The following is a 20713-nucleotide window of genomic DNA, read 5'->3' as shown; positions in this document are numbered from 1 at the left end:
CTTTCTTAAATCTCAGCTTTTGTTTTTATGTAAATCAGCTGCGATTCTCCAGTAGACATACATACATGATTTATTCACTCGTCACTATCCAAAATAACGCAAAACAAGAACACTTTTTAAGTATCAAGATAGAGCAGCTTGAATCAAAAGTGGCTGTCGAGAAGCTCCCAAAGGAAGTGACAATTTTGAGATACATGACTAAACGCAAAAATAATAATTTGTAATATTTACGTTAAAAAGACGGGATTTTTGAAACATAATCACCTTTTTAACCGGCATTGTCAGGTTCAAAACAAAAACAACTTGTCAAAAATTCAGACTTTATTGAAATCGCAAATAAATACTACATGACTTTTCCGCAACATCTTTACTGTACTTCTATTGTTTACGTAATTTTACTATAACTAAGTTAGGAAATGGCAAAACGGAAAAGCCCTTATCCGGTGATTTTGGTAATTTGTGTTTGTCAACTAACCTAGTTTTATTTGTCAAACCTTTATGAGGTGATGCTTGTAAGTCAGGCAAAGGGGCAAATTTATTTTTTTGCAAAAATTTCAGGATTTAGACATTTACCTTAGCAATGGCCAGTTTTATTCAAAAATAAAAATTCAAAGATAAATTTGTTGCCTTTTTTTCATTTGGAACCCGAAAATAAACAGGTATGTGTGTTTGTTTGTTGTTTGGTGCAAGTTGTGTTGTAAAAAAGTAAAGTAAAAACTGTTGCAGTGCTGATAGGAAAGAAATTTGAGAGTTTCATCACCTTTAGTTATATACTGTTTACAATACTGTAACAATACTTGTACTGTTTTCACCCGTCTTCATTTACAACTTTAAAAGTACATTTGCCTGTTTTCATGGCTGACTGATCAGCTTTTGAGCACTTGTTGTTGTGGGTATTTTTATACCAAACAATTGTTTCCTGTGTAGATAAGCTCTAAACATGGATAGTGACTCTGAAGATAAACCCCCAGCACCTCCAGTACGAATAGTCAGTGCAAGTGCAAACAAAGGCGACCACCAAAGCTCAAAGCCTTTGCCCTCAGTCCCAGAAACCACTGAAACAAAAAAGAAGAAAAAAATTAAGAACATTTTCAACGTTGGAGATGATAACAGTGAGATTGATCATTTTTACCATGGGCAAATCTTAAACCTTTTGTCAGTGTGAATCCAATCTGTGAAAACATCAATGCTAAAATTTGCTATATGTATGTGATTATGTGTAATTTGAATAATTGCATGGAGCTGTGAAAAACATTTGCTTGTATGCAATATTACTATGTCAAAGAAAATTAGGAAACAAACCTCTGTGCAAAGTGGTCATTTTGCTAATCTTGAAAATCTTTTTCAAAAATTCATAAATCTTAGGCTATTTTCTTACTTTTCAGAGAAGAAACCACCCAAGGAGAGACCTGAGATTTCCTACCCTTCCGATTTTGAGCACACTGTCCATGTTGGTTTCGATGCCGTCACTGGCGAGTTTACTGGAATGCCACAGCAGTGGTCAAGACTCCTAAAGTCATCTAATATCAGCAAATTAGAGCAACAGAGAAATCCAGAAGCAGTCTTGCAGGTTGACCATTCGGATTCTTTGCAGACTAGGAATTTTTTTTTTATTTGTCGTCACCGAAAATGTGCAATTTTTAGGTTCTCAAATTTTATGATCGTAAAGATAAAGAAGACCAGAAATACATTCTGATGAAAAGTGGATCAAACTACAACCAGTCCCAGGCAGTGTTGAAGGTGTGTGTTTATTCCCTTTTAAATAATGCTTTATATGTAATCTCACTGGCAAAATTGTTCCTAACGCCTTTTTCTCTTCATGATGATTATCGAGTTAAGTAAAACTTTGATGTAACAGTAAAGAAATCCACATGTTTTTTTGTCATTGAAATTTTATATCAATTTGCAAGCAGAGTTTGAATCATTTTGTTTAAAAGCAAACTTGCATTTATCATGCTAGTCCCAGTGCCAAGTCAAAACACTGACAATCTCAGTGCCACAAAACATATTATAATGTTTTTTTGATCTGGTAATCATAAAAATATTTCAAAAATTACAGCCCGGCACACCACAAAATAACACTCATAAACCACAACCTCCAGTACCTCGTCACAACACCCCAGGTCAAGGGTCAGAAGAAGGACCCGAAAGTGATTCCGGTGACGATGAAGGGCCTCCCCCCACCATTGCCCCACGCCCAGATCATACCAAGTCGGTAAGTATCACATTTTTTTTAACCGGAAGTTGTTCAAATTTAATTTAATTTTAAGAACAGTTTCAGGTTGGTAGTGGTTTTGGTTTACAAAAGTAGTTTGTTTTCAAAAATCAACCATATTTATACTTAAAATGTGCACTTTTGTGTAGTGGGGTTACCATATGTAATTTGAAAAAAAATTAAAAATATTACAATATTTTGGTAAATTAATATGTTCTTTAGTTTTATAACTATAATACTTGCTTGTGCACTTTTGATAAGAGACTGACTGTTAAACATTCATATTTGCATGATCAAAACAGTGCACCAGCAAGTACTATAGTTATAGACCAGTAAATTGCTGTATATCATAAAACTGCCTAATGCTTTCAAAAAAGTAATGCTCGATAAAAGTTACACACTATAAAATGCATGTCATCCTGCTCAAATTTGTATTATTGGCAGATTTACACCCGCTCTGTCATCGATCCACTCGGACCACCTCCTACAACAAACGAAAAAACAACTCCCAATTCGGCTGCTGCCACTAATCAGGCCATCCGGGCTGAAAAGCAAAAGAAAAAAAAGATTTCGGATGAAGAAGTCTTGACTAAACTGCGTAAGTCCGTCTTCAATGTTCGTTTTTCTTCTTACATTTGTAAAACATGTACAGTGCGGCTCTGCTATTATCATATAATTATGCTTGTTCTGTAATGTTAGATTCCATTGTTATTTCAGGTATTATTGTGAGCATGGGAGATCCCGACACCAAATACACCAAGTTTGAGAAAATTGGCCAGGGGTAAGTGGACACAGCATAATACTTTGATACGTTTATGAAAAAAGGGATTGTTAAGCTGATATCAGTGTAAAATGTGCAATCAGTGGGGGTTTAAATCTTTCAATATATTACTACTGATGCTGCCAGGCATGTTTTATTGCTGCCATACGGCTGTTCCGGCAATAATTTTATTATATCGACGTTTTGGCCACCATGCAGCAGTCTTAAATCTTTCTTTTACGAAACAGTCCAATTGCAAACATGTTGTCATTTTTGAAGTTATTCAGGGTTTTTATCCGTTTATTCACAATCAAAACACAAAATTGAAATATTAAGTACCACTTATACACTTTTGTAATTGCTAAACATCTCTGTGCTCTTCAGGGCTTCTGGCACAGTTTACACAGCAGAGGATTTGTCCACAGGAGATCAGGTGGCTATAAAGCAGATGAACTTGTCTCAACAACCCAAAAAGGAATTAATCATCAACGAAATCATTGTCATGAGGGAAAATAAGCACCCAAACATCGTAAACTACCTGGATTCCTATCTCAAGGTATGGAAATTCTAGATGCCTCTGTATGTGGTGGTACTGTTTACTTTTCAGGAGTGGTCCATACAGGTAGTTAAAATATTGCCTGCTAAGAACTGAAAATGGATTTTCACCACCAGAAAAAATTGATAAATTACAAATCTATTTGTTCTTCTCGTAAATAATAAACAAAACATCCACTTTTGTTTAAAGTAAAGTATCACAAATTGTTGTTTTTTTGTCTCCAGAAGAACAAATTGATCTGTAATTATTTGCCTGTTGGTTTGCCTTTAAGTATTTATTTAGAAAAACTAAATATCATCTTGGTCCAATCGTGTTACTCTTCATACTATTTTGCATGTACCAAACATATATTGTAAGTTACATGCACAGTGACCTTCACATTACTTCTTGTGAGAGCCATGTTTCAAAATTACTTAGATATTAGTTGTTGTAATGTTTCAAGGTTGGATTAAATACATTCAAGACAATCTTAGTGGGACAGTCACAAACTTTTCTTTGCTCACAAAATGTAACACAGCATTATGTATAATGCAGAATACTGACATTTTCGATCATGTATATACATAGGACCACTGGCGTGCTTATATTAATTGCCATCAAAGCATGATTCATCTTAGGAATACTCGTTGTGTCAGTTGTGTCTTTTTCTTATGCTTAAAAACAATTGATATGTATATAGTAGATTTCCCAATGTTGAAAAATCTCTGGTCAAAACTATTTTTTTGACACAAGGTTTTTAGTTTAATTGTTAAGTTCTATATCTGTGCTGCACAAAAGAAGTAGTATTGGAAAAAAGTGAATTTAATGAAGAAAACATTAATATTCCTAATATCTACACGACAGGGTGAAGAACTTTGGGTGGTGATGGAATATTTGCCTGGCGGTTCTCTTACAGACGTTGTAACAGAGACTTGCATGGACGAGGGCCAGATAGCGGCGGTCTGTCGGGAGGTATTTACAAAAATGCAATGTCTGCCAATTAGTGGACCTGTTTGTGTGTGAACCGAACTTTTTTTGCTCCAGTGTTTACAGGCATTGGAGTTTCTGCATAGCAGGAATGTTATTCACCGAGACATCAAGAGCGATAATATTCTGCTGGGCATGCAGGGCAGCGTGAAACTAAGTAAGAACAAGCTCTGTTTTGATAGTTTATGACTTTGCATGTAATTCTGTCAGAAATTGGGGACAAAAGGACATTTTCTTGAAGTAAACATTTTTCACTAGTAAGCTTTCGACCTATTAGGTCTTGTCCGCTCAGCTACTGATAACGTTCACTGTCTGCAGCTCCCTGGTCATTATTGGCTCATTTGCTTGTACAAAATGTTGTAAAATTTCAGCATCTTTATAATATTTTTCAATATGTAATTTCATTTTAGTAATGTATTATAAACAGTCCACTTGATTAGTATTAGTAGCTGCATTGTTTACTTTGCAGCTGATTTTGGCTTTTGCGCCCAAATCACACCTGAGCAAAGCAAAAGATCGACGATGGTTGGGACGCCATACTGGATGGCACCCGAAGTTGTTACAAGAAAAGCTTATGGACCGAAGGTTAGTCTTGCTCTGACATTTTAGGAACTCACTTATAATTGGACTGTATTAAATTTGACCAAGTTTCTAAATATAATAGGGCTTTTTGCTGGCCTGATCAATTCTTTAATATTGAAATAATTTTGTTTTGTTTTTTTAACAATATTAAAAACTACTGTTCTTTGTTGTTGTTTATAATTAAAAAAATACACTTTAGCCTAAAAAGACAATTTTAAACCAAACCACTTTGGTCATCTGACATTAAAAGCAGTAAAATGCATGTTTCTAAACAGCGATGTCTTTTTTCAGGTTGACATTTGGAGTTTAGGCATCATGGCAATCGAAATGGTGGAAGGGGAACCCCCTTACTTGAACGAAAATCCACTCAGGGTGAGTTCTTGGTGTTATGCCAACAATCATGTGATCCTTAATAGTCTGCACGTCCATTCGTTAAGTGGTTCCAAAGCGTAATGCTTTCCTGCGATCATTAACATGTTGCTCTCTGTTTCGGTGGCATGATGGCTATTTTTAGGCCAAGACACGCCCTTTTTGCCTGTTCAAAATCATGCGCTAACTGCGAATTGAACAGTGCCCTAAAAGACTAACAGTTTCCGTTGATTAGAATGCAAAACTTGGCCTTCATACCTATATATATATATATCATTAGTATTGTCTTGACCATTTGATATAACCCACTTGTGGTTTAAATGTACACCCTATGGTTTTCAGACAATCCGAAACTCAAACTTGGATACTTAGGCTTCTAAAAGCAGACAAAACCTGGTTTTATGACCTATTTTTTTAACTGACCAATTGTTACCATGGCGACAACAGAATTTTAAAGATGAAAATGAAATACTACAGAACCCAAAACCACTCCTGAACTTGGAAGCATGTTTTTAAAATTATTTGCAAATGTCAGGCGCTGTACTTGATTGCCACCAATGGAACCCCTGAGATTCAGCAACCAGAGAGACTTTCCGATACTTTCCATGATTTCCTACATTGCTGTTTGGAGATGGATGTTGACCAGAGATCCAGTGCCGTTGAGTTATTGAAGGTAATTGTGTGAATGAAAACTGGTGTTTTTTACATGGTTGAGAGCAACTTTGATGTAAATTTGATCAGATGTAGATTCTAGTTTGTGCAATAAGTGAGGCGTCCCCAGTCTTTTTACACTGTGGGCCGGTTTAATCGAGTGACAATTTAACATGATGACCTACAAGGTGTAGCAGATAAACAATAGGAAAGTCTGGGCTTCAGTTGTTTTAATCCTGCAACATGAAATATTTTTCTGTTTTCGAAAGGAATTCTTTAAACGAACTTTGTCAATAACATGCCAAACCAAGCTGACACACCTGCAATTTTACTTTAACATACATACAGTGAAGAAAATTTACCTTCAAAAATTGTAGTGTTGTTTTTTTGTGTACTTCACCTACATATTTCTAACCTTTATTTTAACAGCATTCCTTCTTGAAAAAGGCCTCGCCGTTGGCATCGCTCAATCCACTGATTCTCGCTGCCAAAGAGGTTGCCAAGCATCATGGATAGTTACAACATTCCGTACTTAGCTCAACCAGCATTTTTCAAATTTCATGTGGTCTTGTCTGAATAAGAAGCCTGCAGTAGTCGCTTTTGTGTCCTCCATTGAAATCAACTTGGCATAGAATGCCTTTTGAGTTCTGCATTGCAAAATTTTGAACCAGTATGTAGAATAATTTTTCCCTTTTAAAATTTAAGGTGATACATTTTCACTTTCACAAAAGTCAGATTGTTTATGCCCAAGGTATTGTTAGCTTTTGTTCACTTAATTTTGTAAACGTGCATATTTTCATTGTGATTCAAGACCATCGCCGCAATAGACAAATATACTATATTAGGCCTATACATGTAAAATGTACACACAGATTTTAAGAGAAGCCGTTTATAATGACAATGCCTTTTGCACCATTCGGAAAATCCAGTACCGTTTTTTTCTTTCATTTCTTTTTGCCTGAAGTTATTATTCGTGTAAAACTAACCTTGTTTAGTGTATTATATCATCATGTCCCCTTTGTTTCATGCTACTTCACATAAGAGTGTATAAGCAGATTTTTCTTCAAAATACTTTGACATGCATGCCCAGTCCAATATCCATCCCTTTTCAAAGCGCCAACAGCAAACAAGAAATTTTTTTTGCCTTAAAATTGTGAACTTCCCAGCCACAAACGTTCATCCACTGACCCCATGATTTTACTGTTTCTGTCGCCGTATAACGCCCTTCTATAACTTCCATTTTATTTGCTGTATGATACAAGGAAATCCTGGGTGTCAATTGTAAGTGTATTTTGTCTTGTTTTATTCTTGAATGATAACAACTGTATCTACTGCTAGTTGGAGAATATCAACAGCGTTTAATTTAGGCCTTTTCTCACAAGGTGAGACAAAAAGTAAGTGTTTTGTGTGTTTAGTCTAAATAGTGGCATGTTGCAATGTTATTCCTATCACGTAGTTACTTCGGCTATTGGCTACTTGACACCCAAATGCACTTCTCCAATGACAATTTATCATGCCAAAATCCACTTTTCAAGCAAATACATAAAAAAAACGTATTTCCATCATTTATTTGGAAAAAAAAACGAGAAGTGCGTCACCCCAGTGCATCGGATTTATTGTGTTGCCCTGTGTACATTTTTACCATTAATTCAAGTTACCCACCCGCAATCAGCCTCTGTATCGCGCATATACCTGTTCGTGACGTCGCAGTGCTCGCGGAAGCGGGGGCGCACCCACACCAGCAACTAACCGGCAAATTATTTATTGCCCCGACCAGCGGGGGATTCCCCAACATGAATTGTCAGCGAGTGTCGCTTCTCTTTCAATAATCCAATAAAGTTGCTCTCGCCGGCAAATCTGATGCGTCGTTTATTTTCGAGGTTTTCGCCTGGAAAATGGCTCCAGTCACCTGTAAATGTAAAGGCAGAACCTTGTTTTTTTGCTGCTACATGAATTTTCCTGTTCAAATAACCCCAGATTTTTTTTCCTTTTTTAACCACACCGGGATTTAATTTGGGACACGAATCCCGATCAGGTTTTCATCTAGGTATATGGGTCGGGCGCTCAACTGGTGTTTCCAATGTCGTCACCGTCTGAAGTTGAACCGTATTTATCGACAAGGAATCGTAGAACTAAAGGTAAATTGTTTATTTCTGTGTATAGAAGAATATGTACGCAAAAACGTGAGCAAAATTTCGATACAACCTCTTAAGAAAACAACATATCGTCTTGGAAAAACACCACACGAAAATATGTCATCAGTAACACCCGCACACAACCAAGTATTGCACATTTTCAATTACGAGGGACGGTACCGTTAAAAAGAGCGAACAATAATAAAACACTGCAACACCAATCGTTCTAAGTGTACTGCATATCTATTGCAACGGTCCTTACCGGAAAAAAATAACAAAAAATGTACAAACTTCAAAATTCCACTGTACCCTTCTGTTTAATATGCGTTTAAATGGGGTTTGAGGGTTATGTACGCGATTGCACAGGGGGAAAAATAACACATTATTGCACATGTTAATCAGGCACGTGTGAAACAAGGTCAAGACAGTACAACAATTAAGCCACTGTATTGTAACTCCGTACAAACAAAATAGATCCAATTTCCTTCGTTCCAACGTCAAAATCCTCTCGGATTTACGTATTTGGTTTATCAGCTAGGCTTGCTATCGGCAATAGGTTCGTGCACACACGTATGAAATATGGACAGAAACTTCTGTTTTATCACTAGTCAACGGTTTGTGGTAAAAAAATGGCGACGAATCAAAAATAAAAAGGTACAGACGCAACACGAAAAGGAACATTGTACACAGAACTAAGTAACACTATCCCTTATCTTCACTTCAATAAAAGGTACAACATATATGTACACAACAAGACGCCAAAGATACTCTCACAGAGCATGGATGTCCTCGCTCGTGCAGATATCCACTACCAAGGTCCCGTTCATTCTTTTTCCAGCCAACTTTCCGCGACCAAATAATGGAACTTCTACCGACTTGGCCGAAGCATCAACGGTACCAGACATGGTGCCTTGGCCCAAGAAACTGTCGCAGAGCAGACCGTCGCTGTAAACCTGTGGAGTTGAAGTTGTGTGGTAAATATATATGGTAGCAGTGTTGATAGTAAGGATACTGATGTGTGTTACGGCGATGTCGTCTGGTGTCGTTTAATGTAAACTATTTAATTTTTTATTCGCTGTTGTGCATTAAATTTAGGAATGCTGACAGTGGAGAAATTTAATCTATCTTTTTTCAGAATTTGGAAATAATATATAATATAATGTACATTGCACATGCACATGCACTAATCTAAGCATAAGGTTTATTGGCATTACAGCCAAGCTAGGTCAAAGTTGGGCAAGATCTGAAAAATCAAGCTCCCGGTGAGGTTTGAACTCACAACCCGGGCTAACCAGGCCCAACAAAAAGCAGTTGTTGTGTTACTTACAGAATACATAACAAGGGAATTAGGTTTTTTTCTGTAAAACACAGCAGAGCAGTTGAATTTCGCATCAGCAGTTTTCTTGAAGGTCTTGGATTTCACAAAATCGCCCTCGCAGCCAATCAGCACATAGATATCAGTAACTGCATGATGATAATATTTAATGACATAAAAAAAATTGATTAATACTGTATGATTTAAGCAAAAACACCCTGAGTTGAGCCCTGATAACATGTTGTGTTTGATACAAAAAAGTCTAAAGTAAAATTAACTCAAATAAATTGTTTCTGATTTAAGGAAAATGAACTCAATCCATCTTTCCATTGTGATAGTACAGCTCGAATGTTTGTGTGCAATATTGGTTTTATACCGTTCTGTCCTGTGCCATATTATGCTTCAGTAATATAATTTTATAGAAATTAACATGATACAAATGACGAGACCTTCATTTACAGGTAATGTCATATAGAAGATGTTGACAAAAGAAAAATATGTTTGCACCTAATTTTGTTTGAGTCTGAATTAAAACATGAATGCCACAAAAAAAAACATAATATATGGTCAAACACTATGTCCTCTAAAACTAATGTCTTGACTCTCCAAAATAAGTCCTGATATAAGCTTCAAATACTTGCACAGAGAAAGGTATAAAGCTTACCACTGCCATCAGGCTTGCTGCAGTTTCTGCCCAACACAACTTTGGTTGATGTGATCATTGTGGGGTATCCCGTGCAAAATGAGAAACAACCTTTGTCTGGGTATTTAGGCAAAAGTGAACTGTGGAAGCACAGATAAGTGTGTGAATGTATTTGTACGATATCACTCAAAAAAGTTCAGTCCCAGTAACCACATTAAAACTGGTTATAAAAGTTGCAAAAATAGTATGAAAAAGGTGTAGGTTGACTTATTGCAACTTGTGCAAAACATTTATTAGAAATTTTCACAACCTTGTTATGCAGCAAACAAAAATGCATGGTGACACCGTCACAGAGACCCAAGCACTAATCAGTGGGAGCATATTTTTTTGAAAAGCCAAGCGTACGCCAGCACAAAAAGTTAACAAATACTGCATTAGGTGTTGAATGGATTGAAGGAATACTTACTAGGCATTTAATGGGTTCTTGGCATAAAGCCGAAGGAGATATTGACCAGTGATACCATGTTCCTGCGTTGTTGGAATTACAACATATCTTCCCTTTAAAATATAAAGAAATTTTATGAGCAATTGTTTTATGACAGGTAAGATTAGGTAAATTGGCCATGATACTAAGGCTTTAAATGCAGCTTTTTGGAAATTATAGCTTAGACATTTTTCAGTAATAGTTAAAGAAATATGTCACTGAGGCCACAATGTTGACATATTTATTTTCGTAAAATGAGTTAGAAAGTTGAAAATTGCAACTTATTTATTTGGTTTTGTAGTTTTTTAGTTCCCAATAGTTGCACTGGGTGGGAAAAGATGTAATTATGAAACAGGAAAGCAGAAACAGACATTTAAAATATTATTCCAGTAATACACAACAGTGTAAATATTTTCTTCAAATTATCGAAACTAACTTTTGCAAGCTCGATATTGGCAAACGTGCAGCGTTGCGACAGATAACCATAATCCTTCCCTTTCTCGAGGAGCTTGTTCACCTTGTAAATGCGATTTTCCTCGATCTTAAACCAAAACAAACTTGTTGTGGTCTATGATTGACAGCTGACAAATTACACCAGGGGGAAGGAGAGAAAGGAAGTTGGTAAAACAAAACAAGTCGTTTTTCATTCTTCTGGCTTGTCACATAGGCCGCTACTTCCTCTCATAGTGGGTGCGGCCTTGCTATTATTGTTGTGTACAAAAGTGCAATAACCGTGAGGCACTACCCACATCACGACAATTAAACATCTGTTGGTAATTTGGTATTCCATATTTTTGACACAATAATTATTTCATTTTATTATTTGGTTGAGATGTTTGTTTGGGGTATTGCTTTGCAGTTTGGTACAAAAGCAATGTCCTAGTTTGGGATATTGAAATACACGGTAGAGCAAGGTGCACTTGCCACTGTTTTATGGCAAAAAAATTCCTGTCTGTGTTCAAATATGATACATGGTATTAAGCCTTATAAATACTATGAATAATAGTCTTATAAAACTCCTGTAGTTTATTCACGTTTGTAAAAACTAAACAATAATTAACAACTTAAATCCCTAAAACATGAAACCATTACAATAAAAAATAAATGCTTCATTTATCTTTGAAATCTAATGTCCGAAGTGTGTATGCTAGAAAGCAAAACAAAATATGTAGTTACAAAAAAGGTACATTTAAGTCACGAACAAGCTCAATCCAAATTTTGAACATTTAGGCTGAATATGAAAAACCTATCTGTTACCTTGACAATATGGAAACCAATAGTAAGATGTTTGAAATCTGTTCCTTGTTCCAACCGATGCTCCACTTGTTGAAGTTGCACCAGAACACTTCCCTTGGTGTCTTCTGACACATCAAACCTATATTGAGGGTTTTGTACGAAAGTATCCTGCAATGTATTGAAAAAGGAATCTATTTGAATAAATAGTACTGGTGATGCCTATGCGTAGGCAAAATATATATGCCATTAAAAACAATCCTGATACAGACAAAAAAGGTCTTCTACATAAAAGTAGTTCTGAGAATACATGTTTGCTGGTATCTCAAATTTTGATACATAATTAAAAAGGTGTTTAAAAAATAAACAGTATTTAATAAAATAAACAGTGTTTAATAAAATAAAATGAATTCAAAGCTAAAATTGAATTCTCACACAGCTAAATCAGTAACTTGTTTTATCTGTGATTTATTTCCTGTATATGTTGTATGATATTTCTCACATGTAAAATGATTAAACGTGACATAAAATATAATAAATCTTGGTAAAAAGGGTGTTAAGTCACTTAAAAATACTAAAAATAATTCAAAAATTACCAATTATTGTAATTGGCCACATTTATACTCCATGCAAACATCCAACTATTGTCTCAACATTAAATAACAATCAGTAATAAGCCTAATTGAAACTAACCCATTAACCTGTTAGTTGATAGAATCAAAGGAGGCTATATATTTAAACACTGTTTAACTGGGTAACATTTTCTAGTTAAAATTTAGACCAGGGTATCATGAAAATAAATATATGACCGGCCAGCTAATGATGCTATTATTGTGCCCGGAGACAACCTGTGTTACCTTTGAACCAAAACATTCTGTTTTGTGATAAATATTAAAGGCCAAGGTAAGAAAATCACCCAGGGCAATTTTCTGAATATTGAATTCTAACATAAATGAATTTGCGATAAATAAAATGACAATTTTCTGCCCAAAAGGTTATTATTGTAGCTACAATAATATAAAACCTTTCAATTGCTTAGTTTGTTTTGTGATCAATCAAACACTACATTTGTGCCTCCACAAATATTTGACATAGCATTTCATAGTTAGGGGGATAATTGACATACAGACTTAGCTGACATGTGTAAGATGGCATGTGTCACAAGCAAAAACATGCCTGATTCATCTCCAAACAACCACCAGTTGCATTCACAGCTGGGTCATTGTTTTGGGTCCACGTTCCAAAGAAAAACGACTCTCTCCAGGCTCCTCCCAGCCAAGTGGTGGATTGCATGATGCGGCAGATGGAAAGGTCAGTGAAGAACGTGCAGAAGTCATCAAAACTCATCCTTTTAAAAATTTTGGACAATATAAGATGGTAGAGAAAAGATTTAAGTTCAGCCTTGAGCTTATACGTGGTTTACATGATATGGAGTTCACAAAGCTTCTGATTTTATGAACAGTTGCTCGGCTATATTTTGATTCTATTTCCGTGGTTCATCTCTGGCGGTTTGCTTGTAGTTACTAAAGAAACTGATTGACAAAGACTCTACAGTAAAATGCTGTTTTTTTAAGTACCATTGAAATGAGATTGTCGCAACATGTCAATATTTGTTTACATTTTGTACAGAAAACCTGCATATGGTTTTGAAACAAAAATCAAATTGTACCAGAATTCTCCGTCTGAGTCAAATGTCAGTCCCATCTTCTTCTGTTCAGATTTACTTATCTCCTTCCATTCTGCAGAGCTGCAAGAATGTTTGTAAATCAGCTATTAAACTGGCATAAATGTGATTTGGAATCAAAATAGTTGTGGCTGGGGTTTCATGGTAGAAAACATAGAAAATAAATATAAAAAAATGGAAAAACTTCTTGCCAGAATTGCTAGACTGTCAAATGCCCTGTAAATACAGACCTCTGTGATATGAAATCAAAGTATTTGTGACTTGGTTTTTAAAGGTAGAAAACATACCAAATACTTATAAAAACAAGTCAGATATGAACCAAACAGCATTTGTTTTCGCCCATGTAACGGCAATCCATAATCTATGAAACTAATAACATTGCTTGTACCCATCACTCCATTTCCCACTCCATTCTTTGGCGCCATCTGGATTTCGGAGACGTACAAGTCTGATCTTATCCGACCTGAACAAGCGAAAAGCAAAGGTTACAGGTTGCATTGTGCAAAAAATACAACAATGGCCAGAATGTTGCTATTGCTTCCTGTGATGTCCATATTCACAGGCCTGAACTATCGGATGCTATTTTTTCAATGCACTAGACCTTTTGACCAGGTTTATACATTTTAACACATTGCTTGCTTAAAAGCCTTTAAATTATGTTTTCATGCAACTCCTATAAAAATAGTATATACTCTGGTTTCCCATAATGCAGAGGATTATTCACACCAAATTTGTTGTTGCAAGATTTTATGGTTCTAGAATCTAGAAAGTTCTGGTGCAATTCTTGGGTCTTGAAAATTACAACTTTCACAGTTGGCCATATTAATAACTAACAAGTGAAAAAAATAAGCATTAAATGGTGACCACGTCACCGAGTCCAAGAAAATAAGTCGTTTTGTCCTAATATAAGGTTGTTCTGATTAATTCAGCTTTAATAAGAGTTATCTCCTTAAATTTTTTTGCTGTTGCATGATTTATTTAGTTTAAAACGAACTATTTTATTAATAAGCAATGTGGAGCCAATAATATGAATTGTGTATAAGCTGCAGACAGATGGCCACTGTATCGACCTAAAAGGTCTGATCAGTGCAGCTGGTGTGACTATAAGTCGACTTTGCTGACCAAACGGCCAAGCAAAGACTTCCACCTTGTGGTGACTATACAATCACCTTCATCCGTTGGGCACCAAACTAGGTGCAACCTTACGGAGCTGCACTGATGAGACCTTTTAGGTCGAAACAGTGACCATCTGTCTGCAGCTTATACACAATATTTTATTAATTCCCGGTCAACAAAAAAACGGCGATGCAAATTTACTTGAAAAAGCTCAGAAGTCCAGTTCCAAGTTTTATATCCTTGATAGCACTGACAGCATAGGTGTTGCCGAGCACTAAACCTTCTGGGGTCTCAGTCCCTTTTTCTTCTGGTGTAGGAGGCTAAAATGCAGCTGATTGTCAATGTTGGTGTGGTTAACGCAGTAATATTTCATGCAATGGCACAATAGGCAGGATCGCCCCACTGCGCAGGTCCTTACTTGGCGAACTGTGGTTTTAATATTTGTATAAAATATAGAAAGTTAGAAAAAAATTATCTGACAAAAAACTGTTTTTTAAACCTTTGTAGTTTGAGAACTTCTTTTACTGTTACTTGTTCAAATGAGTAACAAAATGACTTGATTTTACACAAGTCAAATCATTGGTTTGGCAACCAGTGGAAAACATTGGGCAAATATAATGTAACTGTCACACAATCACTATTTTTCATCAATCAAAAAGTTTGTGTATTTAGGTTTTGCAAGCCTAAAACAAAACAAAAATTCTAAATACATTAAGTTAGGGGTGTCAAACTGGAGGCTTGCAGTCCAAATCCTTTGCCCTTTTTTGTGGATTACGTTGCTAGCTTGAAAGGGGCCCCATGCTTCAAAGGGAAAGGCACCAATCAAACTAGATCAGATGATTGTTATTTAATTTCCACTAAATGCCCTTTTCTACACCAAGTCAAGAGGCATCACCCAAAAAAGGTGTATCCGAATTAGCATTTTCTGGGACCAGTGACTGTTTCTAAGCCAGTAAAGCTAGCCAACAGTGCAACATTATTTTGACACCCCTGGATGAAGAGAATATGCAAATGTTGTCACAAATGTAATGCAAACTGTCGACGAAAATTTTACCGTGATCGAACATGTAATCATTGATATTCCACCGATAGCTGTGTCTGTGAGTTCAGTGAAGAGCAAGTTTTTGGAGTGCTGGTCTTTCACTCTATCTTGCAGATACATTGGTTGCACAATTCCTCCTGTAAGGTCTTGCAAAATGGAGCCAGCATCCAATGTATGTAAAGCCTCATAACACCCAACAAGCCTTTAACATAGAAGAAATACATTGTTTTGATTTAAAGCTACTAAATATGTTGCCCGTCCACCATTAAGAAACATCACTGGAGATGTGTTCAGCTTGCATCATTTATGTTGCCTTTTATTAAATGTTCTTTTTTATCAATATGTATATGACTTTTATTTTTAATTTAAAACGTCACAATGATGAATCACCCAAACATTACCAACCACAGAAAAAAAAATAAAAATGGCATCAAAAAATAACAATACATTATAAGTGCTAAAATTATATATATATATATATGTGCATATATATATATATACAGTGTGTTTGAAACAAGTTCGGGGTTTTTGTCGGCCACCAAACTTTGATAAAAACAATCTGGTAAGCGGAGGTAAGTACAACCCCGACGATTTCCCCGAAAATAGTAACTGCAGTTGCTGCGATATACAGGGAAGTGGATAGGGTGTAATTTCCTCACCTGCCTGAACTAGCATAGCAAATGGCGCTTCTTAAAAATTGTAAACAAACCGGTCTGATACAAAAGCTAGTTTCGGTGAAAAACATTTCTTCTTGCAAGTATGTAGAATGACAAAGTAATTTGTACACTACGACTTTTAATTTTACTACGAGTGTCATCAATTTAACTTGATTAAAATATCTATTTTTAGCATGAACATGTACTCCAAACTTAAAATTAAACCACATGCAGCCAATTAGTCATACTTTGCATAAGCTTTTTCCAAAAGTGGGCTCCAGAATTCATTGCTTTCTGTGGAGTGAACCCCATACAATTTCCCATCTTTGGTTGGAAGTCTGTCATCAATCACAACTTCAGTCCATGTTCCAAACCTCCAGAACCTGTGTGTTTGCATTTTTTTGTTATACACCACCTTGATTGTTAAAATTTGTTTTTTTTTGTGTAGAAAGAAGGCAATTTTTTGTTCAACTTTGCACAAATGCAAAACAAACAATATTCTTGCTTTATTGGTAAAGTTTTTTTTTTGACAATTAACAACATAGAATCTCATAAAATAACTGAAATGGCCAAGCTAACAGGCTAAGACTTGGTCCTACTTACACAACAATATGTTGCAGTTCACTGCAGAAAAATACAACAGATTAACAACAACATGTATTTTATGAATCGACAGTATTAAGTCATGTTGTCATGGGACCTTTTCACTGTATGTGGACAAAGTACCTGAATCTGAACACCCCTGTGTAGTCATCTGGTCTATCTGTGTTCCATTCCTGAGTTTCTAGATCTGGGACAATCTGCAGAAGCAAATATCCTTATGCTGTACTTGTATTTTAATCAACAAAGTAATTTTTAATGAAGCTATATTTGGCAACTTGGTAAATACATAATAGTGTATTGTATTTGATACATTTGTTACATGACGCAGTTAGAAGCTGTTTAGAAAAATTTAGGTACATTACAAAATCAATTTGTAGGTAAATCACAAAAATTGCCATGTAGCACATTTGTGCAAAAATTTTTTTTTTGATTTTGGCAACAATTATACACAAGCTATAGTAAAAATAACCTCACAATATTAACTGCTTTCTGATCCAATTTGTAGATATAATTTCTTAAAATTATCCTAAAATACAAAATATAAGAAAAAACATATAAAAACTTCTATCTTAAAATTTTTGATGAGAATACATCTCACAGCAGCAAAAAGCAAAATAATATATACATGTATATTATATGTACCAGAACATTACATGGGAACTCCAACCCTGATGACATACATACAGGAAAACAAAGCTAGCTATCATCAACACACATACCCTTTTCCATAGATCCTCATAATTGGCAAGGACTGAGCAAGCAGCAATAAATGATGGAGCACAATATTCTCCACGCATCAAATCCATTGATGAAGTACCTCCGATGATAAGTTTTGGGGCATTGCATAACTCCTAAACACATATGTATAAATGCACACAAAATTTAAAACTTATTTTAGCTAATTTTGGAACATACAAACTTTAATGATTTAAGCTGGTTAAGCAAGCCCAAGTTTTAATCTTTTTTATGCATTGCACACAACTGCTAACAATTATATATATATATATATATACAATATTTTGTTTTGATGCAAAAAGTTAATAACTTGATTATGTAGTATGTTTGTATATACTAGACATTTTAGTCTGAAATTTGGTAAAAAAAGGTTTGTGGTATTACAAGACTTGCAAATATTACAAGACTTTCACATATACTGATAAAAATTCGTTGCATGATTGTGTTTAAAAAATTTACATTTTTGAAACAAAACAGTTTTATGCATGACAATATTAACATAAATGAAAGCGGAAAAAACAACTATGCAGATGAATAATACACAAAAGCAACAGAATGACATGAGCGCCGATAAAACCACAAAGGTTATCAAGTCAGGTGCCGATTGTAACCAGCAAAAGAAGAATTTCCATATTATCATAGGAGGTAAACAACTCACCCCAGGTCTTTTCCACACAATGTTACTTGCATCAGTGTTGTTAAGATACAAAGACTTTGCAGAGGGCGTGAACTCTGGGTCATCAAATTGTTGACATTTGTCTATGGCATTTTTACGAATGACTTGATAATGCTGGTCCCTGAAGTAGACCAGGTTTTTCTGGTAATAATCCATGTTGTTTTATAATGACACAAGGCAGCAATTCACAGTTGCCAGCAGTAAATAATTTATCGAAAAAATTAATGCTAGTTAAAAGCAACCAGTATGGTTATTAGATGTAAAAAATGAATATTTTACAAACGTTCCAATTAAATAAAAACAACCATACTGTGATATTTTATATGAGACACAGGTTTTAATTAAATTTGCAGAAAGTTAGTTGTTGTCATGGTTAAACACAATACTGTTGGTGCAGAGTTTACATTTACACTATGACTTAACAAAGCTTATTTGCTCTCAACAAGTTTATTGCCTAAGAGTTATTTAAATATTCTAGTCGATGCTTCTTTTTTCTATATACCATCTGCCTTTTTCTTTTTAAATTTGTCTTTTTATTATCTGTCTTTTTAAGGAACACTTATCGTGTTTACAATCAACTTAAACTTGGTTGGATCAAATTTTGGTAGATTCAAATCTAGGATCATACTTAAAATATACCCACTGGCACTGATTTGACCAAAAAGAAATTATAAAAGGAAAGTTCCTAGCATAAGGGCCTGTGTTTTGCTTTGTTGGTGGGAAGCGACTTTACCTGTCTGCCCACACGAGTTACAGGAACAAACCAACAAAAGTGTTTTTTCAGACCTATAGAGTTTCGACACGTTTTCAATTTTACTTAATAATGATAAACAACCTCTCGCTGCATTTGCACGTTGCATCTGCCGGCCTTGTTCACTGATACGTGACGATAAAAACATAGGCAGTTACTCAACCGCATCAATACACAAAAATGGTGTTTTAGTACAAACCTTGTTATTACTGTGATTCGTGAAATTTCTTGATTTACCTGAGGAGTTCTGTATACTAATTTTTCTGCACTTGTATGTCCAAATAAGAAAGCACATAAACACGAAAGGGCAAGAAAAACGTAAGAAAAACACAAGAAAATAAATAAAACAAGAAAAAAAGGAGTACGTTTTTCTTGCGTTTTTAGTGTTCAAGCGCTTGATGCATTATTGTTGACATAACCCTGGGGAAGTCTCGCCGGATGGCAGACGAAACGTCGGTTTCAAATAAACACTTTAGAAACTTAAGTTCCAGAAGAACAATTCTGATTAATTAGTAGGCCTATGCCGGGCAGCAAAAATAGCAGTAAAACAAGTTAATGATGAATGAAAATTAATCTTGTACTGTCACCGCGCATTTGTTTCAGTGTTATAACATATTTTAAGGGGTTAATCCCCCATTCGCCCCCTCCTGCTTTCGCCCCTGAACCACAAGGCGCTGTGCGAACGATTTTGAATTATTTCGTATTGATTGTCCTTGCAGAACGTAGTAATTATATACGAAAGCGAATTCGTCTTTAAAATAAAGGTCAACATATTTTGTAAGCGTTTTTATATGAAACCTAAGAGTGCACTGACTTTAATTAATATCTTTATGTTGACATACGCTAGCAATTGTTTGGTCACAATCACCAATTTGATGCAAAAAAATTGCGTAGCCATCAGTTGAATTTGTTTTGTATTTAAAGCATTGTCCAGTTTAATCCGACTTAATCCCTTTTATAATCATCTTTGTTTAGCTTTAAACTGCTTTGAATATGTGTAAAGTTGTAGTACAATGTTTCTTAAAGTTTTACAGGCAAATGGTTGCCATATTTTGTGCAGGTATTTTTATTACAGAGGCACGTGTTATTTTGCAGTAGTTGATTGAAAGTAACTGCAAAGATGATTGTTTTCTGCAGTATGTGTTTTTATTGTGACAATAGACAAGCTGTGGCCAACAACCGCACCCAGAACCCTTTGTCAAGTAGACCTATATTGCATTTTCTTATGATGTAAGTTTCTTGCAATGAAATATTTGGCAACACAAGGCAAATTTTTGTTTTTATTGTAGATAACTTGGGTGTAAACTACTACTTTTGGGGGTTTACCTAACTACGCAATTCATGCTAGTAACTGATAAAATTGCATTATTTAAACAGCTTGACTGTTGTACAAAGCGGGATGTAGCCTAAATGGCTTGGAATGTGAATTTTACGTTGTATCGCATATGTCAGCAAAACTACGCAGAGCTCACAGGAAGGGGGTGCAGCTCTGGAAAGGTCTATAAAAATTTAAATGTTGGAGTTGAAAACGGAGTGATTTC

At 35.4% G+C, this 20713-nt stretch overlaps 2 protein-coding genes across 2 annotated transcripts; one reads left to right on the top strand and one right to left on the bottom strand.

Moving 5' to 3' along the window:
* Positions 1–556: 556 nt before the first annotated feature.
* On the top strand, positions 557–7945 carry LOC145908818 (serine/threonine-protein kinase PAK 2-like). Its single transcript, XM_082996143.1, has 14 exons — positions 557–659; positions 928–1112; positions 1386–1570; positions 1645–1740; positions 2060–2215; positions 2660–2813; positions 2933–2996; positions 3360–3531; positions 4375–4482; positions 4555–4654; positions 4967–5082; positions 5371–5451; positions 5984–6121; positions 6529–7945. The coding sequence occupies exons 2-14, from the start codon at positions 941–943 to the stop codon at positions 6613–6615; spliced, it is 1629 nt and encodes a 542-aa protein (XP_082852269.1). The 5' UTR covers positions 557–659; positions 928–940; the 3' UTR covers positions 6616–7945.
* A 317-nt stretch (positions 7946–8262) lies between these two features.
* LOC145908432 (calpain-5-like) lies at positions 8263–18643 on the bottom strand. The gene is made up of 15 exons (XM_082995711.1): positions 18404–18643; positions 17730–17861; positions 17134–17207; positions 16656–16790; positions 15764–15953; positions 14911–15029; positions 13982–14056; positions 13579–13656; positions 13086–13257; positions 11934–12080; positions 11113–11217; positions 10659–10750; positions 10214–10332; positions 9562–9698; positions 8263–9187 (listed from the first exon to the last, which is right to left on the bottom strand). The coding sequence occupies exons 1-15, from the start codon at positions 18575–18577 to the stop codon at positions 9005–9007; spliced, it is 1932 nt and encodes a 643-aa protein (XP_082851837.1). The 5' UTR covers positions 18578–18643; the 3' UTR covers positions 8263–9004.
* Between the last annotated feature and the right edge of the window lie 2070 nt (positions 18644–20713).

This window comes from Ascidia mentula, chromosome 7, assembly GCF_947561715.1.
Source record: "Ascidia mentula chromosome 7, kaAscMent1.1, whole genome shotgun sequence".
Classification (NCBI taxonomy): Eukaryota; Metazoa; Chordata; class Ascidiacea; order Phlebobranchia; family Ascidiidae; genus Ascidia; species Ascidia mentula.
The sequence above is the reverse complement of the archived record's forward strand: the minus strand, read 5'-3'. Positions and strand labels throughout refer to the sequence as shown.